Genomic DNA, 22,341 nt, shown 5'->3' with positions numbered 1-22,341 from the left:
AAGTGAAGAAAAATCTCTTTCTTCCAATATGTATCTGAGTGTTTTTCCACCAGCCAATTTTTGACATTTCGTCATGCTCAGACATATCAGTCTTCTGTCAGTATCATTATGTTCCCTGCATGTAACAAAAACCCATAAAATCTTTTCTGTCACGCAGACTGAAATGTTTGGCTCTCAAAGTAGAAAAAAACAAAAGTGATACTACTCATTGTAAATACTTTGTGTCTCCCTGGTATTTTTATGGGTTTTTATTTCATGTGGTAAACCAGGAAATAAAAATGTGAAAACAATCATTACCTCCCATTTAGAGGAAGAGACCTGTTAAACCATTGCGACACATGTTTGAGTAGGCTTCTGTTGCTGATCATAAAAATGCTCTTATCACTAATGCCATCGCTTTACCTTGTGAAATACTTTTTATGTGCAGTGTACTCTGGCTTTGTTGGCTCCAGAACAAAAACATTTTGATCTACTTGTACTGTAAACACCCATGAGTAGCACTTTTTCCCGCACACTGTCGGTTGTGAAATCCAACCACAGTGTGAGGCTGAGGGGTCCTGCTGAGTAATGCTGCTCAGGACATGATGACTCTGAGGTAAGAGTTTTTTTTTATTTATCCTGACATCTAAAAAGGACACTAGTTGCACATTATGCACTCATGCTGTAGATTTCCTAGAGCTGATGCAAAGACATGACGCTGAGATGTGAGTATTTGCAGAGTCATGAAGCCGGCACAGTGTGTCATGTGATAAGGCTATTAGAGAAGGATCTGGCATCCTTAAATAACCTGGAATAAATCCCTCCATTGATTGTAAAAGAGACATGACAGGCTGGTTAGGGTGGTAGAGGAGGGCATGGGAGGACCGATATAGTGGCACACGGGAGGAGGAGGAGGAGGTGGCGGTGGAGAGGTGGGAGACAGTAACAAAGAAAAGCTGAGAGGGTGAGTCAGAATCACAGAGAGAGAACATCCTGCATCGGGTGCTGCGCAGCCCTAAGAGGCTGACTCAGTCTGCACGGTGGGAAAATCATGTACTGGAAAACTTCTTAGTATATGATCCATCTCCTGAATTACATCTGTGCACGCACATGAACAGGCTGCGCTCTGTTCCAGTGTCCATATGTGCTGTTTTTCATTGTGTTGATTGTCAGTCCAAGTTGTAGAAGTACTCAGATCCTTTACTTCAATAAAAGTAGATATACTGTAGTCTAAAAGTAAAAATCCTGAAATCAAAATTATACTTAATGGTATTCTATGCCAGCTGGTTCTCATTCCCAGGTTGTCAAATGCTGACACTTTGTCATGATCCTCAGTGTGTGATATTGACACCAAAGGCACTGGTTAGCGTATCTGTGATGCACCAGACCTTTAGTTAACCAAAATGTAAATCTATCCATGGCAATATGTGAAGCTGAGAGCAACTGACAAAGTATTAAGAGTGAGATTGTCTGCATAGAGTGTGAGGGCGGTGAGGTTGATGGGTCAAACAAAAGCGGACTTTCATCCAGGAGACTGCAGTTTGTGTCTCACGTGAAAACAGAAGTCAGTGTTTTAACATAACATTAGGTAATTTGCACTTGGTCGTGCACTGACATCACTCATATCTAATCTATGTGACGTAAGACACATACTTATTTTAACCCAAAACATGATTTTTTTTTGTAAGCCTAACCAAATAGTTTTTGTTGCCTAACTGGCACACTGGAACACATTTCAGTGGGATGACTTGCGCAAGGATTGTCTGCTGTTTGTAAACACATTTAAACCTGGCCCCTCCTCTCTACAATGCCTGTGCATACACTGCAAGCTACTGTACTAATGTGGGAATGTTACATTTGTTGAAGTGGGAGACACCCATATTTTAGCAAGCTAACTAAGAAAATTGCCAGCACCTGCCTATCAAATAGAAAATGTTGCTTTGGTTCTTGTGAGCAAAAGTGAAAGCCAACCTCAGATTCACTCTTGTTTTGGAAGCTTTGGCTGCCTTGTGTTTAATTTCATTATAATGCATGTTTTCGACACTGTGGCTGCAATTTTCTTAGCTTCCTCTTGGATGAATGCTGCTTTCAGTCTGAAACCTGGTTGCTACCTTTTTACAAGTTCTCAGCCTCACTTGCAAGCTGTTATTGACTGGAAGGTACACACCCAGAAATATCCCGACTACAGAAAATATAGGCAGACAAAGTCTCTGCAGACAAATACACTGCTGTACACTTTGTGGGTCATAAATGATGATTGAGAGGGATTACCTCTGTATGAATCTTTACATTTAGGACACATCTGCATAGTTTACCTTTAAGTAAAAGTACAGAAGTATTATCAGCAAAATGTACTTAATGTGTCGTAAGTGAAAGTGTGCACTATGCAGAATGGCTCCATTCAGAGCGTTATACTACTACAGAATATTATATGACTTTGTTTTAATCACTAACAAACACATGGAAGAGCATTTTAATGTTACAGTTTGTCAATGTAGAGCTTATTCTCAATACTTTGTACACTACTGGGTAGATTAGCAGTTAAGTACTGCATCACATAACATAAAAAGTCTGAGCTTGTGACGGGGAGGTCATTGCTTCAATCCCTAAACTGGCAGGATAATAAGGTGGTGAAAGTGAAAAAGCGGTACTTAGCCCTCCCTCATTACAGCCACTGAGGTGCCCTTAAGCAAGACTTTTAACCCTAACCGCTCCAGTAGGGCTGTTTAGTGGCCAGCAGATCACACTGTGGTTGTACTTGGCAGCTTTCAGGTGTGTAGGAGTGTAACTGTGGGAATGTGTTTAGGGGGCTCCTGTAAAAGAGAGGCTTCCTCTCATTGAAACCTTATATAGGTTTGAAAAAAAAAAACTAGGAACTACAAGTGTCAAATAAATGTAGTGAAGTAAAGAGTGTAATATTTCTATATGGGGCGGCAGTAGCTCAGTCCATAGGGACCTGGGTTGGGAACCGGAGGGTCGCCTCTTCGAGTCCCCGTCCGGACCAAAATATGGAGCGTGGACTGATGGCTGGAGAGGTGCCAGTTCATCTCCTGGGCACTGCCGAGGTGCCCTTGAGCAAGGCACCGAACCCCCCCAACCGCTCAGGGCGCCTCACCAAGGGCAGCCCCCTCACTCTGACATCTCTCCACTCTTTGAAGTTGTTTTGTGTCTTTGTAGTCGTTTTGTCTCTTTGAAGTTGTTTTGTGTCTCTTTGCAGTCTTTTTGTCTTTTTGAAGTTGTTTTGTGTCTCTCTGAGTCATCTTGTGTCTCTTTGCAGTTGTTCTGTATCTCTTTGCAGTCTTTTTGTCTTTTTGAAGTTGTTTTGTGTCTCTTTGCAGTCTTTTTGTCTTTTTGAAGTTGTTTTGTGTCTCTTTGAGTCATCTTGTGTCTAATTGCAGTTGTTTTGTATCTCTTTGTAGTTGCTTTGTGTCTCTTTAAAATTGTTTTGGTCTTTGTCTCATAATTTTTTCTGTCTGTTTTTGTTTTGCCCCTGTCTGTAGTTTGTTGCATCTCTCTGAAGTTATGTTTTGTCTCTTTGAAGTTGTTTTGTGTCTCTCTGTAGTCATTTTGTATCTCTCTGTAGTCATTTCGTGTCTCTTTGAAGTTGTTTTGTGTCTCTATGAGTCATCTTGTGTCTCTTTGAAGTTGTTTTGTGTCTCTTTGAGTCATCTTGTGTCTCATTGCAGTTGTTTTGTGTCTGTTTGAAGTTGTTTTGTGTCTTTTTGAAGTTGTTTTGTGTTTCATTGAGTCATTTTGTGTCTCTTTGCAGTTGTTTTGTGTCTTTCTGAAGTTGTTTTTTCTCTTTGTAGTCATTTTGTGTCTCTTTGAAGCCGTTTTGTGTCTCTATGAATCTTGTGTCTCTTTGAAGTTGTTTTGTGTCTCTAGGAATCATCTTGTGTCTCTTTGAAGTTGTTTTGTGTCTCTTTGAGTCATCTTGTGTCTCGTTGCAGTCGTTTTGTGTCTCTTTGAAGTTGTTTTGTGCCCACTTTGTGTCTCTCTGTAGGAGGGGCTTTGAGTTTGAACGATGCTGTGCTTTAGCCAATAACAATGGAGGGGGCGTGGCCGAGACGTGCAGGTGTCCCCAGGAAATGTGTACCGTCTCGTCAACGTGAATTTTTTTTTTTTTTTCCAGCGGATGTCTTAGTTACAACATGATTGAGCTAAGAGGAGTAGTTTCATGTCGTATCCAACAACGGGAGGCTTTTAACAGATGACGTCCCGATGTTAGCTTTGCTAACTTTCCCTGTCAGCTGCAGCCACTGATGCTTTCTAGACATCGTGATTTCCCATAACTGAATAAATACCACACATAGCAACACAAAACTGCTTTGCTAGCTCAGTTATGTTGTAACTAAGATATCCGGTGGAAAAAATATTTTATTCATGGATTCATGGAGTTATTACCTTATTTTTATACAGTCTATGGTTATTACAGACACCGCTAACGGCTAACGTTAACAGCTAATGGTTAGCCCAGCTAATCTACGATGTTATTATTGTTATTTACAAAATGTGCACACAGAAATAGTAACGTTTGTTCAGTCATTGTGTTTATAGACTTAACAAACATCAGATTAGTCTACACGGTGATATAGTGACGTGAAAAATGTGATATATAGCTAAACTCTGCTGGTTTTCTACCCGAAGTATTTGTAAACAACACGGCGATTCCCTGGGGCCACCGCCGGAAATGAAGGGTGTGATCGATCGCTGAGGCCCCTGCACTTCGGTTAGTCGAAAAACTCCGGGCTGTGCCTCCACAGGTAAAGAAAGAAAAAACTTTTTTTTTTTTTGATGGATTTCCAGATTACAAGTACCTTAAAATTGTCCTTAAGTACAGTACATGTTACAGCACTTGGTTACATTCCACCAGTGATTTACTAACAATGGTTGATTAAACACAATCAACAAGGATCACAAAGACATCATGGCCCCACACCGCCTTTCTCTTAACCACGAGGGAATGAAGTATTTCACCTCATTTTGGCGATCATCAGGTGAAAAGGATTACCGGATCATTAAACCCCTAAAGTCTGAATCAAACTTCAATTATCCTCAAACTGCAAACCTCACAAATCCTCTCAGATTGTTGCGTGGTTTCATAAGAGAGGCCGGGAGCTCCTGAACCAGCTGGAGCCTCAGCTGCACCTCAGCTCTCCTGGTCTTTCTGTCTTTCTGTGGCATCCAGATCAGACTGAACTGTGGGTCCACGTCAGACCGCCCCAGCACACAGATTTAAACAGAAGGGGCCCTGCCAGTTGATATTAAAGTCAAAACAGGGACAGAGCTGGAACATTATTAGATCAGCAGACATGGAATCAGTGTGGTTTTCATTGTTTAAGACGACGATCCAACTTTTCTTACCAGATTCTGAACTGATCTGCCTCCTGAATTGATCAAAACCCAAACTAATACAGATTTCAATGAAATGTAAGTACATATTTCATATATGTTTCATGATTGTTTTATTGTGTATGTTTTTTATGAAGCAAAAATATCAAACATTTGTAATTTACAGCTTCTTAGATGTAAGGATTTCCTACATTTCTTTGTTTTCTACATTCAAGTCAAGTCACTTTTATTCATTTAGCCCAATATTGCAAATTTTGTAGCTATTTAATATGAAGAATATGGATCTGAGAGGACACCAAACATAAAGGATCTGAGCCACACAACCGCCACTCTAAGAGAGATCTAAGAATATAGAGTAAATTTATCCCTTTCATGCATGAATTATTAAACCAAAAATTTTTTTGTTTTTACATCCAAATATTTGAATAATAATGACCTTTTTTTTTTTGCCAGTGTATTTCATTTTGAAGGAGTTGCGTATCTGGACAATTGAGTAGACACCATGCATCAATGAAAGAAAAAAAGTGAAAAAGTGATTCAGTCTAACTCAATAGGTCTGAAAAACAAGTGTTTTTAAAACATTTACTTATTCCCCTCTTCCACCAACATAGAACCAGTTCCACTCTGGTTCCTGCACCTAATTTTGAACCATTCGGAGCAATTCAATCTAAAATGATTTGGTTTAGAACCTGAAAAGTTGGTTCTCAGCTGGAACCAAAAAGTAGCAGGTTTTCCTTGACCTTAAGTGCAAACTGTGGCATCATCAGTGGTGGCCATGTCATGCTCTACAAATTGGAAAGAGAGGATGGTTAAGGGAAAAATGGAGAAGTCAAGTGAGACATCAGGAAAAAAAAAGAACATGAAGTGGTCTCATTGATAACTGGTCCATGCTTGTTTTAGGGGTAAAAACAAATATCTGTAATAACAAAATAAAAGTTGCTTCTACTGTAAACTGTCCTTGTGCGTTGTGCAGCACCCTCCGTTGATGACACATCCTTGATTACAATGGTTCTGGTGGAACGTGGGCTGGTTCACAGCTGAGGCTCTTTGCAGCCTTATTAACTGTTAGCTACAGCAATCTCTCAGACCAGGTGGCTTCTCCAGGAGCTCAGAGATGTTGGTCAGCTGATACAACACACACACACATTAACACACACTCACACAAAGGCATCATTCACATGCCGACTCAAGTGTAATCTAATGCCACTTACATAAGTCTCACTTGAATCTTAAGTTTGAAACAAAAGCAACCCTGTTGTTACACACTGCATGTATATTGTGCTGCAGCAGTTAAACAGATGGAGGATATATATTTAGCAGCTGTAATGAAAGTAACTGACATAACGCCATAGTGATTCTGAGAAAAGGCTCTGACAGGGTGGAGTTGTTATGTGTGACTCTCAGCTGGAGGTGATCCACAGAGCGTCTCCTTGATACAAATCAGAGAGCAGTGACGACATTTGGAGCAGCGTAGCACTGAGCTGACTGCTCACTAAACTCCCTTTAGGTAGATTACAGATCTGGTTTGGTGATGTGCAGTGGTGTCTGAGATCAGGCCAATCCTCTGACGTCTGACACAAGGTTCATTCAGCAGTCTAACCTGTCTGTCACACCTAAGCAATGACTCGACTAGATTTTTATTCTAAATTGGACACACGTTCACATTATGTGTAGCCATGTGATAGAATATTAATGTAAAAATTAGGGCTGCACCATGAAATTCTAGGCTGATAACAGATGTTTAAAATAATAATTTGTCCCATACTAATAAGGATGCATTTGTTGTTGTTTATATAGAAATTGACCTAACTTAAAAAACTTGAAAAAAGGCTAAATCAACCACAAAAGACACAAAATGACTGCAAAGAGACACAAAATTACTACAAAGAGACACAAAACAACTTCAAGGAGACACAAAATTACTACAAAGAGACACAAAACAACTTCAAAGAGACACAAAATGACTGCAAAAAGACAAAGGGAATACAAAGAGACACAAAACAACTTCAAAGAGACACAAAACGACTACAAAGAGACACAAAATGACTACAAAGAGACACAAAATGACTGCAAAGAGACAAAATGACTACAAAGACAAATCAACTTAAAAGAGACACAAAACAACTTCAAAGAGACACAAAATGACTCCAAAGAAACAAAAATGACTACAAAGAGACACAAAACTTCAAAGAGACACAAAATGACTGCAAAGAGACACAAAACGACTACAAAGAGACAAAATGACTGCAAAGAGACAAAACGACTGCAAAGAGACAAAATGACTGCAAAGAGACACAAAACGACTACAAAGAGACACAAAATGACTACAAAGAGACACAAAATGACTGCAAAGAGACAAAATGACTGCAAAGAGACACAAAACGACTACAAAGAGACACAAAATGACTACAAAGAGACACAAAATGACTGCAAAGAGACAAAATGACTACAAAGAGACACAAAGTAACTTCAAAGAGACACAAAACAACTTCAAAGAGATACAAAACAACTGCAAAGAGACACAAGATGACTCAGAGAGACACAAAACAACTTCAAAAAGACAAAAAGACTGCAAAGAGACACAAAACAATTTCAAAGAGACAAAACGACTACAAAGACACAAAACAACTTCAAAGAGACACAAAACGACTGCAACGAGACACAAGATGACTCAAAGGGACACAAAACAACTTCAAAGAGACACAAGATGACTCATAGAGACACAAAACAACTTCAAAGAGACACAAGATGACTCATAGAGACACAAAACGGCTTCAAAGCGACACAAAATGACTACAAAGAGAAAAAACAACTTCAGAAAGACACAAAACAACTGCAAAGAGACACAAAATGACTCAATGAAACACAAAACAACTTCAAAAAGACACAAAACAACTTCAAACAGACACACAACGACTGCAGCGAGACACAAGATGACTCAAAGAGACACAAAACAACTTCAAAGGGACACAAGATGACTCATAGAGACACAAAACAACTTCAAAGAGACACAAAATGACTACAGAGAGATACAAAATGACTACAGAGAGACACAAAATGACTTCAAAGAGACAAAACATAACTTCAGAGAGATGCAACAAACTACACACAGGGGCAAAACAAAAACAGACAGAAAAAATTATGAGACAGTTTTAAAGAGACACAAAGCAACTACAAAGGGACACAATGTAAGTGCAAAGAGACACATAATGACCACAAAGAGACACAAAACCACAGAGAGCTGCATAACAACTACAACAACAACAAAAAGAGGTTAAACAGCAAGTCTGTGTCTTGCTCCTCTGTAGGAGAGGTGGTGGGGCCTTTTGTATGTCTGTGCCTGGGGACCCACTGTCTCATAATCCGCCCATGACCCCAACCCCAAGTCTCTCCCCCCAGACATGACCTCACTGTCCTCAGCAGGAGCTGCAGCCCTGCTTTAATATAGAATAACAACTGATATGAAAGTAAAACAAATGTTTGGTCATTGATCTATTTTAAGACTCTGCCCAGAGGCTGAAATGTCATAATCTAATTTTTTGAGTCTGGTAAATTATTTCAAGCTTGGCCTGATCTGTACTGTTTGTGTTGTTGCGGTATTGTACAGACTCTGTCAGGATTAATCCCAGGACATGATGGAAATAGGATTATTCAAGGAGATCAAATTATGGTAGTATATCATTTGGTGGAGTCTTCGGAGATAATGCAGCTCTTATTTATCGCCTCATCAGAGCCTTGATGCTGAAGTCTGTGCTTGGCTCCACTGTTGTTTTTATTAAATATAAAAACTTTCTTCAAACGTCAGAGTCTCCCAGTCACACAGAAACAGGAGGAGCAGCTAAAACAGCTCATGTTTGTGTCTAAACACAGATTCAGATTGTACGTTTTCTTCATCAGTATGCAAACCCTGCCAGCTGGGCAAGCGGTCAGCATCACGGCAGACAAACAAAGCTGAAATTCATCTCGGATGTCTGCTGATGGCGCAGGCCACGACAGACGGCCAGAGCAGAAGTCTGCTCCTCTATGGTTTGTATTGTTGTACGGCAATGCAGTCTGAGTCATCGACCACGAGCACCCTTCTGGTGGATGCGTCCGAGCTGCCAACACCCACCAGCAGCGTCTGTCCACTGAGTTATAAAAGCCCTCCTACATGGAGATAATCTGTGTCGGTAGCTATAAAGCAGTTTTCGTATCACTTTTTATGGTTTTATTGGTTTCATTCTAAAATCCTGTATAATGAACTGTAAGTGTGCTGAATAAATCAGTCAAAGATACTTAAAAAAAACAAACTTTGTGAAGAAAAAGACTATTTTATAGGTATAGGTCTTATAAATGAGCTGTGTAATGTGCCAAACTTTCATGTCATCAGTTCACATGGGAAAATGGGAAGTGATATTGATACCATGTGATCATTATATAAGGAATTTGCATTCTGTATCTTGATTGTGACTTCATGCTAAAGGTGAAGATTTGTCCACTTGTCCTCACTGTGAAATTTCCAGCAAGAGGAAGTGCAAACGCCTTATTTGTAAATATTTGCATTTTAATAAACTTAAAAAAAAAACCCATTGTGGTTTATTTTGGATGTATTTACTGTACTATTTAATTCCTCTATCCTTTTATAGCCCTTTTTAATACAAAAAAGTTATAGGTCTAATTCCATTCAAGTCACAGCCTATAAAATGTTATATATGTATGGTAGTCATCACTAAACCACTTAATTTCTTGGTTTTATCATAACTTTGTGAAAAAGGCTCTTTTTAAAATAAGTAAAAGTCTCATAAATGAGCTGTATAATGTGCCAAACTTTCATGTCATCAGTCCACATGGTTAAAATGGGAAGTGAAATTGATACCATGTGATTGATATATAATGAATTTGCATTCTGTATCTTGTTTGGGACTCGTTGTTAAAGGTGAAGATTTGTTTTCTTTGTCATCACTGAAATTTCCAGCAAGAGGAAGTGAGAAAGCGTTATTTGTAAATATTTGCATTTCAATAAACCATTGTGGTTTATTTTGGATGTATTTACTGTACTATTTTATTTCCCTATCCATTTATAGCCCTGTTTAATACAAAAAAAAGTTATAGGACTAATTCCATTCAAGTCACAGCCTATATTCCTGTATGTACATTAGGGTAGTCATCACTTAACCACTTAATTTCTTGGTTTTATCATAACTTTGTCAAAAAGGCTTTTTTAAAAATAAGTAAAAGTCTTATGAATAAGCTGTATAATGTGCCAAACTCTCCTGTCATCAGTCCACATGGTTAAAATGGGAAGTGGTATTGACACCATGTGATCATTATGTGTCTTATTTTGGACTCATTGCTTAAGGTGAAGATTTGTTTTCCATTTGTTATCACTGAGTGGGTCTACATGGGGTTTTGGGAGTATCCTGTTTGTGTTTGAGTATGTGAACACATATTCGGTTTATGAGAAACCCAAATATGCTAACTGGAGTAATTTGAAACAAACCAGGATGTATGCGGGGAATATGAATAACCTGATCTCTCTGTGCTCATGTGAACACCATATCCCAAACATGATCCCACCCAGGTTAGAAAAACGAGTTATTTGTGTCTGTGTAATCACACTGCATGGGAAATTTCAGCAAGAGGAAGTGAGTCAGCCTTATTGGAATTATTTGCATTTTGATAAAACTTTTAAAAAAGATTTCATACATTGTGGTTTATTTGGGATGAATGTACAGTACTAGTTTCATTCATTCATTCATTTCATGTTTTAACTTCATTTTATAACTTTAAATTTCATGGTTCATACATTTTGTTTTACTTTACTTTCATCTTTATGATCATAGCTTAACTTCTGATTTGAAAAGTGCTATAAATGATGCATGGTTACTACTGTATTCTTTTTAACTCGCTATGTACTGTGTTTATTAACCTTTTATTACTGTAAATACAGTTTTATCGATGCTACTGCCTTTTAGTTACAGACGGATTTTTACTTGTAACAATCTCCTTTTTTGTAAGGGAAGACGTTCTATTAAATTCTATTAAAACACCCCGCCGCCATCTTTGGTACTTTATTGCCCCCTGCTGGGCGACCCCGTGTATCGTCAACGAAAAGAAAGACGGAAACCCCGTGCATTAATTTAAATTACGTCACATCCGGCAGTATGAACAGACGGTTCCAGAGTGGTCGACCTGAGGTAAATTTAATAATCGTCTACCATCCGACTTAAATTACAAAATGTTTAAAATTTTTAACTTTGTGAAATGTTACCAGAGGCATCAAGCTGTGACAAAATGGCGGTTTTGTTGAGGAAACGGTCAAAATCAGTCACATGCCGCTGCTTCTACTCGTTGTATCACAAACATATTAACTAAGTTTATAACAGCTGTCATCTATTTTCTGTGTTCACAGACTGAAGGCATGTCTGCAGCGTCCAGCATCAAAATGTCAAGGTAAAGACGCTTTTTATTCTTATTTTTATCACGTTGGCAGCAGCAATGTTTCCCAGGCAGCCCATGTGAATGTACTGGATGGGATGTGAAGAACTCTGCACGTTGCTCACACAGGAACAACATGAAAGCTTTTAAATAGCAGACTTCAGAGTGACTGTTCTGTATTATATAGTTAGTTCTGCAGACCTTTCCAGCGAGGCTCAGCCTGCAGTGGTTATGTCCTTTCCTGTTGTGTCTGCTAGAGAGATATGAGGCTGTTTGAGGCCCTGCTGTGACTCTTCATGGCAGGGTTATAGGTAAACCTCAGACAATCTTTCTCTACCTGAAATCTTGTGCCATGAGGTGATGCAGACATGTCATATCAGTGGATTTCACTAGAGACTACAGTTGTGCAGAAGACATATTTTTGATATTGACATTTACAGCCATCTGCTTTTATCATGCAAATTAATCCACTGTTGAGGGGAAGTCAGTTTCGCTTCATTACACAAGCTGTTGAACTCTCATCCCTTCATGGCACATGATGTGTGATGTTACCTTTACGTAAACTTCGTCAAACTGCAGAATGCTTGAAGTTCCATTTTTGTTCTGTCAGGTCTGCAGAGATGAAGCCAGGCCCCGCACCACTCAGACCTCCTGACTGACATCTGATCCTCAAGAATGACTTTGAGCTTGATGAGTAAGTTTTTGTAATTTTAAAGAACATGTGGCCTGAAAACTTCAGTCATTTTGTATATTTCTCAATACTGCTACGTTATCTTGGAAGAATGGATGTGTGCAGACCTTTCCAGCGAGGCTCAGCCTGCGGTGGCTCTGATCTTTCCTGTAGTGTCTGCTATAGAGATGTGAGGCTGTTTGAGGCCCTGCTGTGACTCTTCATGGCAGGGTTATAGGTAAACCTCCAACATTTTCATCTGAATTTAGGTTTATTCTTGCTGTAGTGTCTCTGGCACAAGGTTTGCGTGCCAAAAATAATGTCATTGCCTCTTTTGCATTGAACATGAAGACTCTAAAAGTTGTACAGCACTTGCTTGTGCACCTCTGTGAATTTTTGTAACGAAGCACCCGCCCACTTATCTACAGAATATTTCTTTTGCACACACCCTGGAGTTTTCATCTCTTGCATGCTAGCTTTTGTACAGTCTACAGAGGCCTGTGTCATGGTGTCTGTCACGAGTATAAACAAAGGTTTAGGTTTCAATGACATGCTTGTTGTGCTCCAGTGTCATCTGTTAGCTCGACTGGAATCTTTTTTTTTTTTTTTTTTTGCTTTACAGGAGTGGAAGGTTAAGCACTGTGTTCAGAGGCATTGAGTGCAGAAGTCTGACATGTCATGGTTTCAAGGAAGGTGAATGGTATGTTTACCTTTTTTACTTTTTTTTTTTTTTTTTTTTTTTTTTACCAGCAATCCATCACTAAACATTGATCAGACCTGGATAGTTGTGATCTAGATAAATTTAGCTATAAGGGATTAACTGAACTCAAACATTTTATATTTTTTCCTGTCATTATCTCACATGCTCAAATGCTGCTGTACTCTTACCTGGTTGGTTATTGGACAGTGTTGTGTCCTTGTATAAACATAAATGTGCAAAAAGTGTCTTAGTGTGTCTTAGAAATGCTGCTTTTATTCTTTCCAAGGCTTTACTGGCCATGTGGATCAATGATGTGACTCTGCATTAGAGCTGCAAACTTCAGGGAATTCACCAACATGACCAGACTTCGATGCAGGTAAAGATGTTTTCCCCTAAATCACCCTGATGACCTTTACTTGGCCTTTTTTGTTTTGTTTTTTTTTTTGTTTTTTTTAAACAGTAAGGAGTTGATAATAATGTCTTCTTTGTCTGCAGGTTTATCCAGAGAGTTGGAGAACTAGTTCCATCTGCTGAAGGAAACAATGATCATATTTGTGCATCTGCAGTAAACTTCTGTAACAGGGAAGAGAGAAGAAAGATTTATGTTGATGGTAAAATCATTCAAATTATATTGTGCAAGGGTTTGACGAGAAACACTGTTGAAATAAACATCGTTCTGAGCATGTGTGGTTGTAACTTGATTGGTGGTCGGAGAATATATTTTGTTAGTTGGTAAAGAAAACAGTGGATGAAAGAGTAATGGTGTCTCTGGATTATCATTGAACAAGAAATAAATTCAGGCTAAAGCTGGTGTTACATTTATCACATTAGACTGTGGTGATCATCAGGATTCTGGATCGTGGCCAACTGGTGAAGAAAAGATTAATTAAAATCCAGAAACTCGAAAGGTTTGAATAAAAACATGATACTTAATTTTCTGTCCTGATTACATGACAAATGCATCATTTTAGTTGAATTTGTAACTGAGATTACTCGCATGCAGTTATTCCTGGTGACTTTCTAGACTATCACCAAGCCTGTCAATTTACAGTGACATTGTGAGGAAAAACATGTTTGACAGGAACATTTGTAATATTATAATCTGTGGAGACTCAACTGTGGTCACATTAAATCTGATTATGAAATTAAGCTGGTTAGCTTTTTGCCTTAACAGTCTTACAGGAAGTAAGGCTTTAAAATACTGGCCTTATTTTGTTCTGCAACAATGTGTAATTCTACAAAGATCCATGTGAGGGCACTATTGCACCGTGTATAAACTGTAGGTTTTAGAGCGAGTCATTGGCAAAATAAAATGCTCTAAAATCTAGGAGGGCTTTCTTACTGCAAGTTGTGTGGTATTGACCTACAGTTTGTTTTTATTATGCTTATTATAAGTAAGAATCAAATTATGTTAGTTCCTCTATGGATATAGATAAATTCTACCCAATTTACAGCAGGTATATTGAATAAAATATGATCTGTGGACCGAGGTTGTAAGTTACTGCTAAATAACAAATACCATAAGAAGTGCTTACTAAAGCTTTCATGCCGTGATATATACCTGCTGGCCACTTTATTAGGTACACCTGTAGAATGTAATACAATACAATAGATCAGTCATAAATTCACCTTCATTAACACAATATTCATTTTTCATTTATACTGCAAGAGAGGTGTTATCTGATGTTTATTGCTGAGGTTGTAATGTGCAGTGGTGTACTGGGTGCAATATAATGAATGTGTTTCTAATATTTTCCCCCCACTTCATGTTTGTAATTGAAAAATGGACAAAACATAAGTAACGCCTCTTTGTAAAGGTATTGGTTGCATTAGAGTTTAATTAAACTCTCTTCATTTAAATCATATACAGCTGTTTTCACTTAACATTTTAACATTAATTTTATATTAATGATTGGATGACTTTTTTTTTTTTTTTTACCATACTCTTGTTATCACTCTTACTTTAGATATAATTTTCACAGTTAGGCATAACTCAAAGGGAAATCACTTGTATGGGACAGCCTAGCCTATTTGGCAATAAACCAATCACTTTAAATATATATTAAATTAGATGATGAAACCCTTTAATATAACTTAATTTCACCCTTGTTAGTGTTATGGTTACTTTATGCATGTATGTATGGATGCAATCTCTATGAAATGTGAAGGGTTTTCTTACCTGTTACTGAACTGATTGATTAATTGAAACATTGGCCAAGTTATTATCATTATCATATAAAAAAAACCCCAGAGTCCATAAATGCAGACATGTATGTAATATCTTACCTTACTCAATACAAAATGATGAGAAGGAATTTTGTATTTTATTGTGGAGTGAATAAACTGTAAAGCTGGAGCGGAAATGACGTCATTACTTTCGGTTTCATCGCGCACTGATTAAAAACAAAGTGAAGTGTATCATGAAGTTATCAGGAGTGAACTTTAAAGGAAGTTACCACTGTCGATTCAGTTTGAATTAGTCGCGGTATGTTTCCCTGTAATAGAAATGTTATCGAGTTAACTAATCAGTCGACACTAAACTCACTCGGTAGTATTTCTAAAGTATTTGGCGGATATTTTCGATCAGAAAAAAGCAAGATTTAACTTTGCAAAGAGTGTGATTCTTGTCTGTACTACTTTAACCGCTGCATTCGCTCTTTCACCGGCATTAATTTTAGTTTCCAGAAGTATAAAAGAAGCTGCGGGTGCCGAGAGCCGCATTACTTTCACTTTCGATGAAACCTGGAATTGAAGTTTCAGGTAACCTCAAAATATCATCATGTATGCCTAACATAAATCTAACCAGTACAAAGTGGACAGTATGATTTATAACAAGTGTTTATGTTTGCTGTCACAGTATCTCCAACACCGACGTGAGGATGGAGAAAAAGGGAAGTATGATTGAGGTTTTGGGCGTGCCAGATGTTGCACCGGCTGAGAAGACATGTGCTAAACTGCAACTGTATTTCCTCAAAACCAGACATGGAGGAGGAGATGTGGAGAGGGTGGTGTACCCCTGCTATCAGCCCGGGCAGGCTTTCATCATATTTAAGAAGCCAGAGAGTAAGTCATGGTGGGGAGCATGAATTTCAGGTGGAGGGGAAGGTATTTAAAGTGGATCAGAAGTGGACAGCTTATAAACTAATCTGTTGCCTTTATCGCCCCCTACTGACCATCAGTAGGAGCTGCAGCAATGTGAGTAATGGTGTCATAAACATACCGTAGGTCTAAGTTTCAGTAGCTGTCTTCTAGCAGTGTAGTCTCACCACATTAATCTGTAATTATAAAGTATCCCATCTGTAGAGAGGTGTAAAGGCTTCTGTATGTCTTTTGTGCCCTTCAGCCAGCGGTGGAAGAAGTATTTAGATCTTTTACTCAAGTTGAATTAGCAATACCAGAGTGTAGCCCCGAAATACAAGTAAAAGTCCTGCATGCTGAATCTTACTCATGTAAAAGTACAAAAGTGTTAGCATCCAATTATACTGAAAGTACCAAAAAATAAAAGTATTCATTTTGCAGAATTGCCCATTTCACAATATTATGTGCTTACATGGATCATAATTTAAGGTTCTATATGCAACGTTCAGAGCATTAACAGCAAACCACTACACTCACTTGCATGTTATGGCTGATATCAGGACAGTGGCACTGAGGAAGCGTAGCGCCCACTCTTTGTTTTATGCATTTGCATTTCTTAATGAATAAAAATAAGGAATAAGGAATAAAACAGGCAGTTCACAAAAAATGCAAAACACAACCAATACATCATCAACAACAGATACTAGAAGTGTAGGCCTGTAATGTGTTCAAGTATTGTAAAATCAAAATGAGAGGACTAACAATAAACAAATGCAAGGAAGTAGGAAAACAAAAACACAAAATTAAGAATCAAGACTTAAATTGGGTTGTATAGGACAAATGTAAAACTATATATCTCATACTCAAAAAAACAAAAACAGGAGATCAACCTGCAATTTAGTTCATATATGTGTAATATCACATTAAAGTGAAAAGGTTAGCACCAGCAAAAACAGAGATTTTAGTTTTTTCTATTTGTCTTTGCACAGGCAAAAATCAAGTCCAATTCTGTATTTCTTTCCACAGTTGCTGCTCGAGTATTGCAAAGGAGCCCCCATGTGTTGGAAATGAATAATCAAAAATACCATTTGACAGTGAAAGCACCTGAGCATACTGAGGTAACTGAGATAACACACTATGTTAGGTCAGATTCATCCTTTACTCTCCCAGAATTCATTTGTGTGTCTGTCTGTTCTCAGGTGGATTTACCAGTGGAGGCAACAGTAAATTTAAGTACTTTCCCCGATGAGGCAGAGGTGCGAAGAATCCTCAGGTCACATGGCTTTGAGTTGACAGATCTGAGCGGCGATCAGGTGCGTGTCAAGGGGTCGTTTTTGAAACTGAAGGCTGTGAAGGCGTCTTTGGAGCAAATTCTTCAATCGCAAACTAAGACGGACATCAGGCCCGTCCCAACGGTTTCCTCTGGAGCCATTTCCAAACACTACAACAGTAACAGCTTGATGTCAAATGGTGGCAGAGGCAGAGACAAACCTCCGCATGCCTCTCCATCTTCACCCACCACCTCCTCATCTTGGGCGCCCTTCAGACATCTAACCGTGCGTGGCTCAATCAGGTCTAGAAGGGAGTCCTTTGTCGTTGGTGCAGATGTGTTTAGCTACGCAGACCGGCTCAGGAAAAGAGACATTGAAACAATCCTGGTCAGCCATGATGTTAGAATGGATGTGCGTGAAGTTGGTGACAGCTGCAACATCACTTTACTGGGGAATGGCTCGAGGAAAGCTGTGGGTAAACTTCAGAGCCTCCTGAATGATCTCAACAAGTCGCTGCGCACACAGGAAGTTCCTCTGAAGCATGTGGATCATGATGGCCAGGCTCTTTTGGAGAGAATTCGGAAAGACAAAAATGTGTACAATTTAGTGCTGGTATGTCAGAAGAATGATCAACTTCACCTGATCGGACCATCTGGTGAGAGCTACAAATTACAGCAGAGGCTGTTAGGGAGGACGGCTGACCAGTCAGGACGTACAGGAAGGACATCGTACAGAAGCTCCAGTAGGAGGAGCAGCTCTCTGCCACCACTCAGTCGCAAGTACACAGAAATAGATAGTGGTGCCAATGCTAATCCATCTCCTGCAGGAGCTGCTGGTTACTCTCCGCCACACTACCAAGATGATAAACAGAAAGCTGCTGAGCCCAAGCGGGCTTTTGTTCGAGGAGGTTGGAAGAGAAGAAGCCACTCTGAGACCCACGACAAAACCCGGGCAGAAAGGGTTAACGAGCAAGAGACGGAAAGCAGACGTCCACCTCCTAGATCAGCCAAGAAATTCTTCATGGAATTACTAAATTTCAAAGATATAAAGAAAAAGTTTAAAAGTATGAAAAAATGACAAAAGAGCAATGAAGTAATGTTCATGAAGGTAGAAAAACAGCACTGAAACTTTACTCATCTTGTCTCAGGTTACATCTTAAGCACTACTTTTTGACCATGCATAAATACCTGCTGTATGCCATACTGAGTAATAGGTTTGAGTATGCAGGTGCATGGCGTTGTATCCTAAAGTGTGATTGATACTGGATTCTGGAGGCCAATAGCAATACTAATATTTGACTGTAGCATAAAGACTGGAAATGAGGACACAGCTTGCTCTGTCCAAAGGTAACCAGCCCTGCCTACCAGCACCTTTTAAGCTCATTAAAGCTGGGGTAGGTAGAAATCTGGAGGAGGCAAAAACATGTGCACAATTTGAAAATCCACCCTCCTCCTCCTGCTCCTCCCTCTCTGTAAGCCCCTCCCACCAGACAACCACAGACATACGCGTTTCATACAGTAACCCAGTGTTTCCTATATATTAATTTATTTGATCCTGTTTCATGATAGAGTTTCATGATAGAGGTAGCCACTCCACTGTCCTGTCGCATTACTCCCTACCGCTGTGGACTGCTTCCTCAGGAGGAGAGGGAGTGGCTATAGTCAGTGCAAACCCCCCAGCGGCAGGTGTTACAGCAGGCTGGTGGCCAGTGGAATCATCAGGTCTAACCTGTGTAACAGCAGCAACAGAAAGTTTGCTGATCCAGTGCTGTTTGGTTCCCTGGAGCTGGGGTTTGTGTTGGCTGGATTCAGTTGCTGCGGCCTCTGACTGGGGGTCCATCTCTGGAGCTCCTGCCAGCTCTCCTCCAGGTGAGGTGGAGAACACAGCGATTTAAGGCTCTAGCTAATGTTAGCAACATTTTCTCTCCATCTCTATTAGACTCTCTTTTAGATCCTCTTTTTGATAACTCCGTCCTCCTTTTTTGCATTGCTCTGCAGTGTAGGCAGTTGTTGCCAATGCTGGAACACCAACTTTTTCTGAAGATTCTTCGCCATTGAATCAGGCTTTCCCTGCATGCATCTGCATTTAAGAGCAGCCAATAGGAGCGCCCTCCCTGAAAAATCTCCTGTCACTGCCTAAATTTTTTAAAGCCTGAAAAAAGAGCCAAGAGGAGGTGCAGAAGTCTAGTGTTCTCTCAGACCACTTGAATTACAATATGTTATAAGTCTATTATAATATTTTGGCCCAATGAATCCAAAATAAAACTGCCTACCCCAGCTTTAATTAACATTTTATATCTTGTCTGTTCAAGCTGTGGCATTTTTGGGGTCATGTGCTTTGACAGTTTCCTGGAGAGAGCAAGGATAGCTGTTTCTACAGCTGTACAATATACCGTATTTGTACTAAGCTACAATTAGTTGATAAGCCATACAGATATATCGATTGTGCCTTGTAGTTTGGTTTGGACTTTTTTTATTCAGCTCTGCTTAATGATTATAGTTGAAGTGAAAAATGCAAATTGATCTGTCAGACTGATGAATGTTGTTGTCATGTAGTGCAATATACTGATTTAGACTCTGACACTATATTCTCCTGATGTCAAAATATTTATTGTATTTGAATAATACATTATTCAACGTCTTCTGTCATGAGAACAGTCAGTTATTTGAAGCCTGTGACTGACTTCTCTTGCAAAGTTGTATTTCACCATTGCTAGTTGCTTGCACTGTAATGACTGGTGATCGGGAAATTATAAACTGAATGGCTTAAAATATAATTTGTGTAAATGGGAAAACGCTAACATTAATATTATGGGTAATCTGAAGGATCTTTGAGTGTTAAATAAATGTGATAATGAGAATAATTACATGTTTGTGCTTTACCATAGTCACACTGTGCATCTGGGGCTGTTGTCATTAATGTTAATGTTGTTTGTTACTGTAACACCTGAACACAACATCTACATGGAGACAGAAAATAGTGAGAGGAAGCATGAGCAGGAAGTGAAACAGTCTTCGACAGTCGACTGAACCTGTGCTGAGAGAGGAAGTGCGTATGACTGATGAGGATCTAACAGGCATGTGTATTTACAGGAAGGGTAACTGGATATTGGACTGGATACTATTGCATTTACGGCATTGAAAAAATTGAAAGCGGCAAAAAAAGAACAGGCTGTGAAGGCAGATGAATGCTCTGCAGTAGGTAGGTGTTATTTATTTATGACAAATCAAAATGTTTCATTTTGAAGGTAAAGTCCTTCTACTCATATCATTTTTCCAATTGATGTTTGTATCAAGTGTACATTAAAGAGACCATTTAAAGGGGGCTGCACTGCTGGCTGTAAGTATGACTCATATGCCTTTCTGTAAACAGTAATACCTAAAATAAAAATTAGTCTGATGAGAAATCACCACCACAGAGCTTAGTGCAGTGGGTTTCCCCTGTTCGTGTTTGTCTGTTGCCATGGTATCTCAAAAACCTAACACGATACATTATTACAACATTATCTTTTAGCCACAACCAAGGACACTATATATGTGTGTATAGATGTATATGTATATATTGCTTAGCTAAAACCAAGGAAACATAAAGACAAACTATTAAACTAATTGTCTATTTGGCAGGTTAACTGGCTGATTAAAGGTTTCATCCACCAAAATTACAAAAACATTAAGCATCAAAGTTCAGTCTTAAAAAGAATTGTGGATGGATAAAACAACCTCAACTCAAAAGTCTTCATCACTGCATCAAGTTTGCTCAGGTGCCATGGAGATGGATCTGTTCATTAGCCCACTTAGCACTACTTGTCTGTGTTTACTTAAAAACTAAGCATCAACATTCATCGTTCACCTTGCAAATAGTAACTTGACCGGGCAAATTAAGGGCTATTACCAGCTTTTCCTGAGCTGTGAACTGTGTCTGTGCTGTTTCAACCTTGGATAAAGGAAAGTGCACTTTGAGGTGGGACTTTTTTGTCCAGTAATCCAATCCTTAATTTACCCAAAACTTGCCAGATAGGTTTTAGTTTTATTGGCTAAGGTTTTGAGATGTCTGTCTCTGAAATTGAATGAATGAATGAATGAACGAATTGATGAGTGTCTTTATTTCGGTCCATCTTGTCAAGTTTACATATTTCACTTAGGTATAAAATTTCCATCCAATTAAAGCAGGTGATCCTAACATAAACCAAAATAGTATTATTCATGTAAATAAATCAAATAAAATGTAGAGGAATAGACAAAAAAAGTATGTAACTATATCTCATAGAATGTACCAAATTTATGTAATCATTGTTAATTACTGTTAATAAAACTCTGTGTATTTCAAATATGTTGAATGTACTTCTTAACTTCTACTTCAAATATTTGAAATACATAGAATTTTTAACAGAATTTACACAAACTTTAAGTTAATTCAATGTACAGTATTTGAAATACACAGATTTTCATTAACAGCAATTACATAAACTATTAAAGTAAATTAGGCACATTTGTGGCGCTGTAGTCACATAGATTCTCATAGTCTGTTCATCTCAGTTTTATTAGATTTTATAACACATATTTTTTGGTTTTATGTTAGAGTTACTTGACTCAATTGAATGGAATTTTTATGTAACTGAAATACACAAACCTGACAAAATGTACCAAATAATTTCTTTGACTGTCTAATGTGTTTTTGAGCGCCACAAATAAAAATTCCATTCACTTTCAAGATATTTCAAAACCTGGACAAATACAGCATTCATGGCTATATTCCACTGTGTGTAAATAAAAAAAAAGTTTATCTTTTTGTAATTTGGGTGAACCAAGCCTTTACATTTAAAGAGAAAGGACTGACCTCAACAAGTAAGAGTATCATCCAGCGTTAGTAAGGAT

The 22,341-nt window shown here is 38.6% G+C and overlaps 1 protein-coding gene, 1 long non-coding RNA gene and 2 other non-coding genes across 5 annotated transcripts; all 4 read left to right on the top strand.

The window, feature by feature from the left end:
• The first annotated feature begins 11,429 nt into the window (after nucleotides 1–11,429).
• Nucleotides 11,430–13,801, top strand: LOC117263827 (uncharacterized). The gene is made up of 6 exons (XR_004502215.2): nucleotides 11,430–11,507; nucleotides 11,723–11,763; nucleotides 12,359–12,442; nucleotides 13,041–13,118; nucleotides 13,405–13,494; nucleotides 13,614–13,801. It is a non-coding gene; the product is annotated as an uncharacterized LOC117263827 (long non-coding RNA).
• On the top strand, nucleotides 11,942–12,076 carry LOC117264226 (small nucleolar RNA SNORA9). The gene has a single exon (XR_004502265.1). It is a non-coding gene; the product is annotated as a small nucleolar RNA SNORA9 (small nucleolar RNA).
• Nucleotides 12,539–12,673, top strand: LOC117264227 (small nucleolar RNA SNORA9). Its single transcript, XR_004502266.1, has one exon. It is a non-coding gene; the product is annotated as a small nucleolar RNA SNORA9 (small nucleolar RNA).
• Nucleotides 13,802–15,487: 1,686 nt separating the features above from the next.
• rbm43 (RNA binding motif protein 43) lies at nucleotides 15,488–20,876 on the top strand. Of its 2 annotated transcripts, XM_033637472.2 has the most exons (5): nucleotides 15,505–15,603; nucleotides 15,797–15,878; nucleotides 15,976–16,181; nucleotides 17,223–17,314; nucleotides 17,396–20,876. In XM_033637472.2, the coding sequence occupies exons 3-5, from the start codon at nucleotides 15,998–16,000 to the stop codon at nucleotides 18,542–18,544; spliced, it is 1,425 nt and encodes a 474-aa protein (XP_033493363.2). In that variant the 5' UTR covers nucleotides 15,505–15,603; nucleotides 15,797–15,878; nucleotides 15,976–15,997; the 3' UTR covers nucleotides 18,545–20,876. The 2 variants fall into 2 exon arrangements, with proteins under 2 accessions (XP_078031871.1, XP_033493363.2); XM_078175745.1 differs by having other exon boundaries at nucleotides 15,488–15,878.
• The last annotated feature ends 1,465 nt before the right edge of the window (nucleotides 20,877–22,341 follow it).

Source organism: Epinephelus lanceolatus, chromosome 16 (assembly GCF_041903045.1).
Source record: "Epinephelus lanceolatus isolate andai-2023 chromosome 16, ASM4190304v1, whole genome shotgun sequence".
NCBI lineage: Eukaryota > Metazoa > Chordata > Actinopteri > Perciformes > Serranidae > Epinephelus > Epinephelus lanceolatus.
Note: the sequence above shows the minus strand (reverse complement) of the source record. Positions and strands in the feature narration are given on the sequence as shown.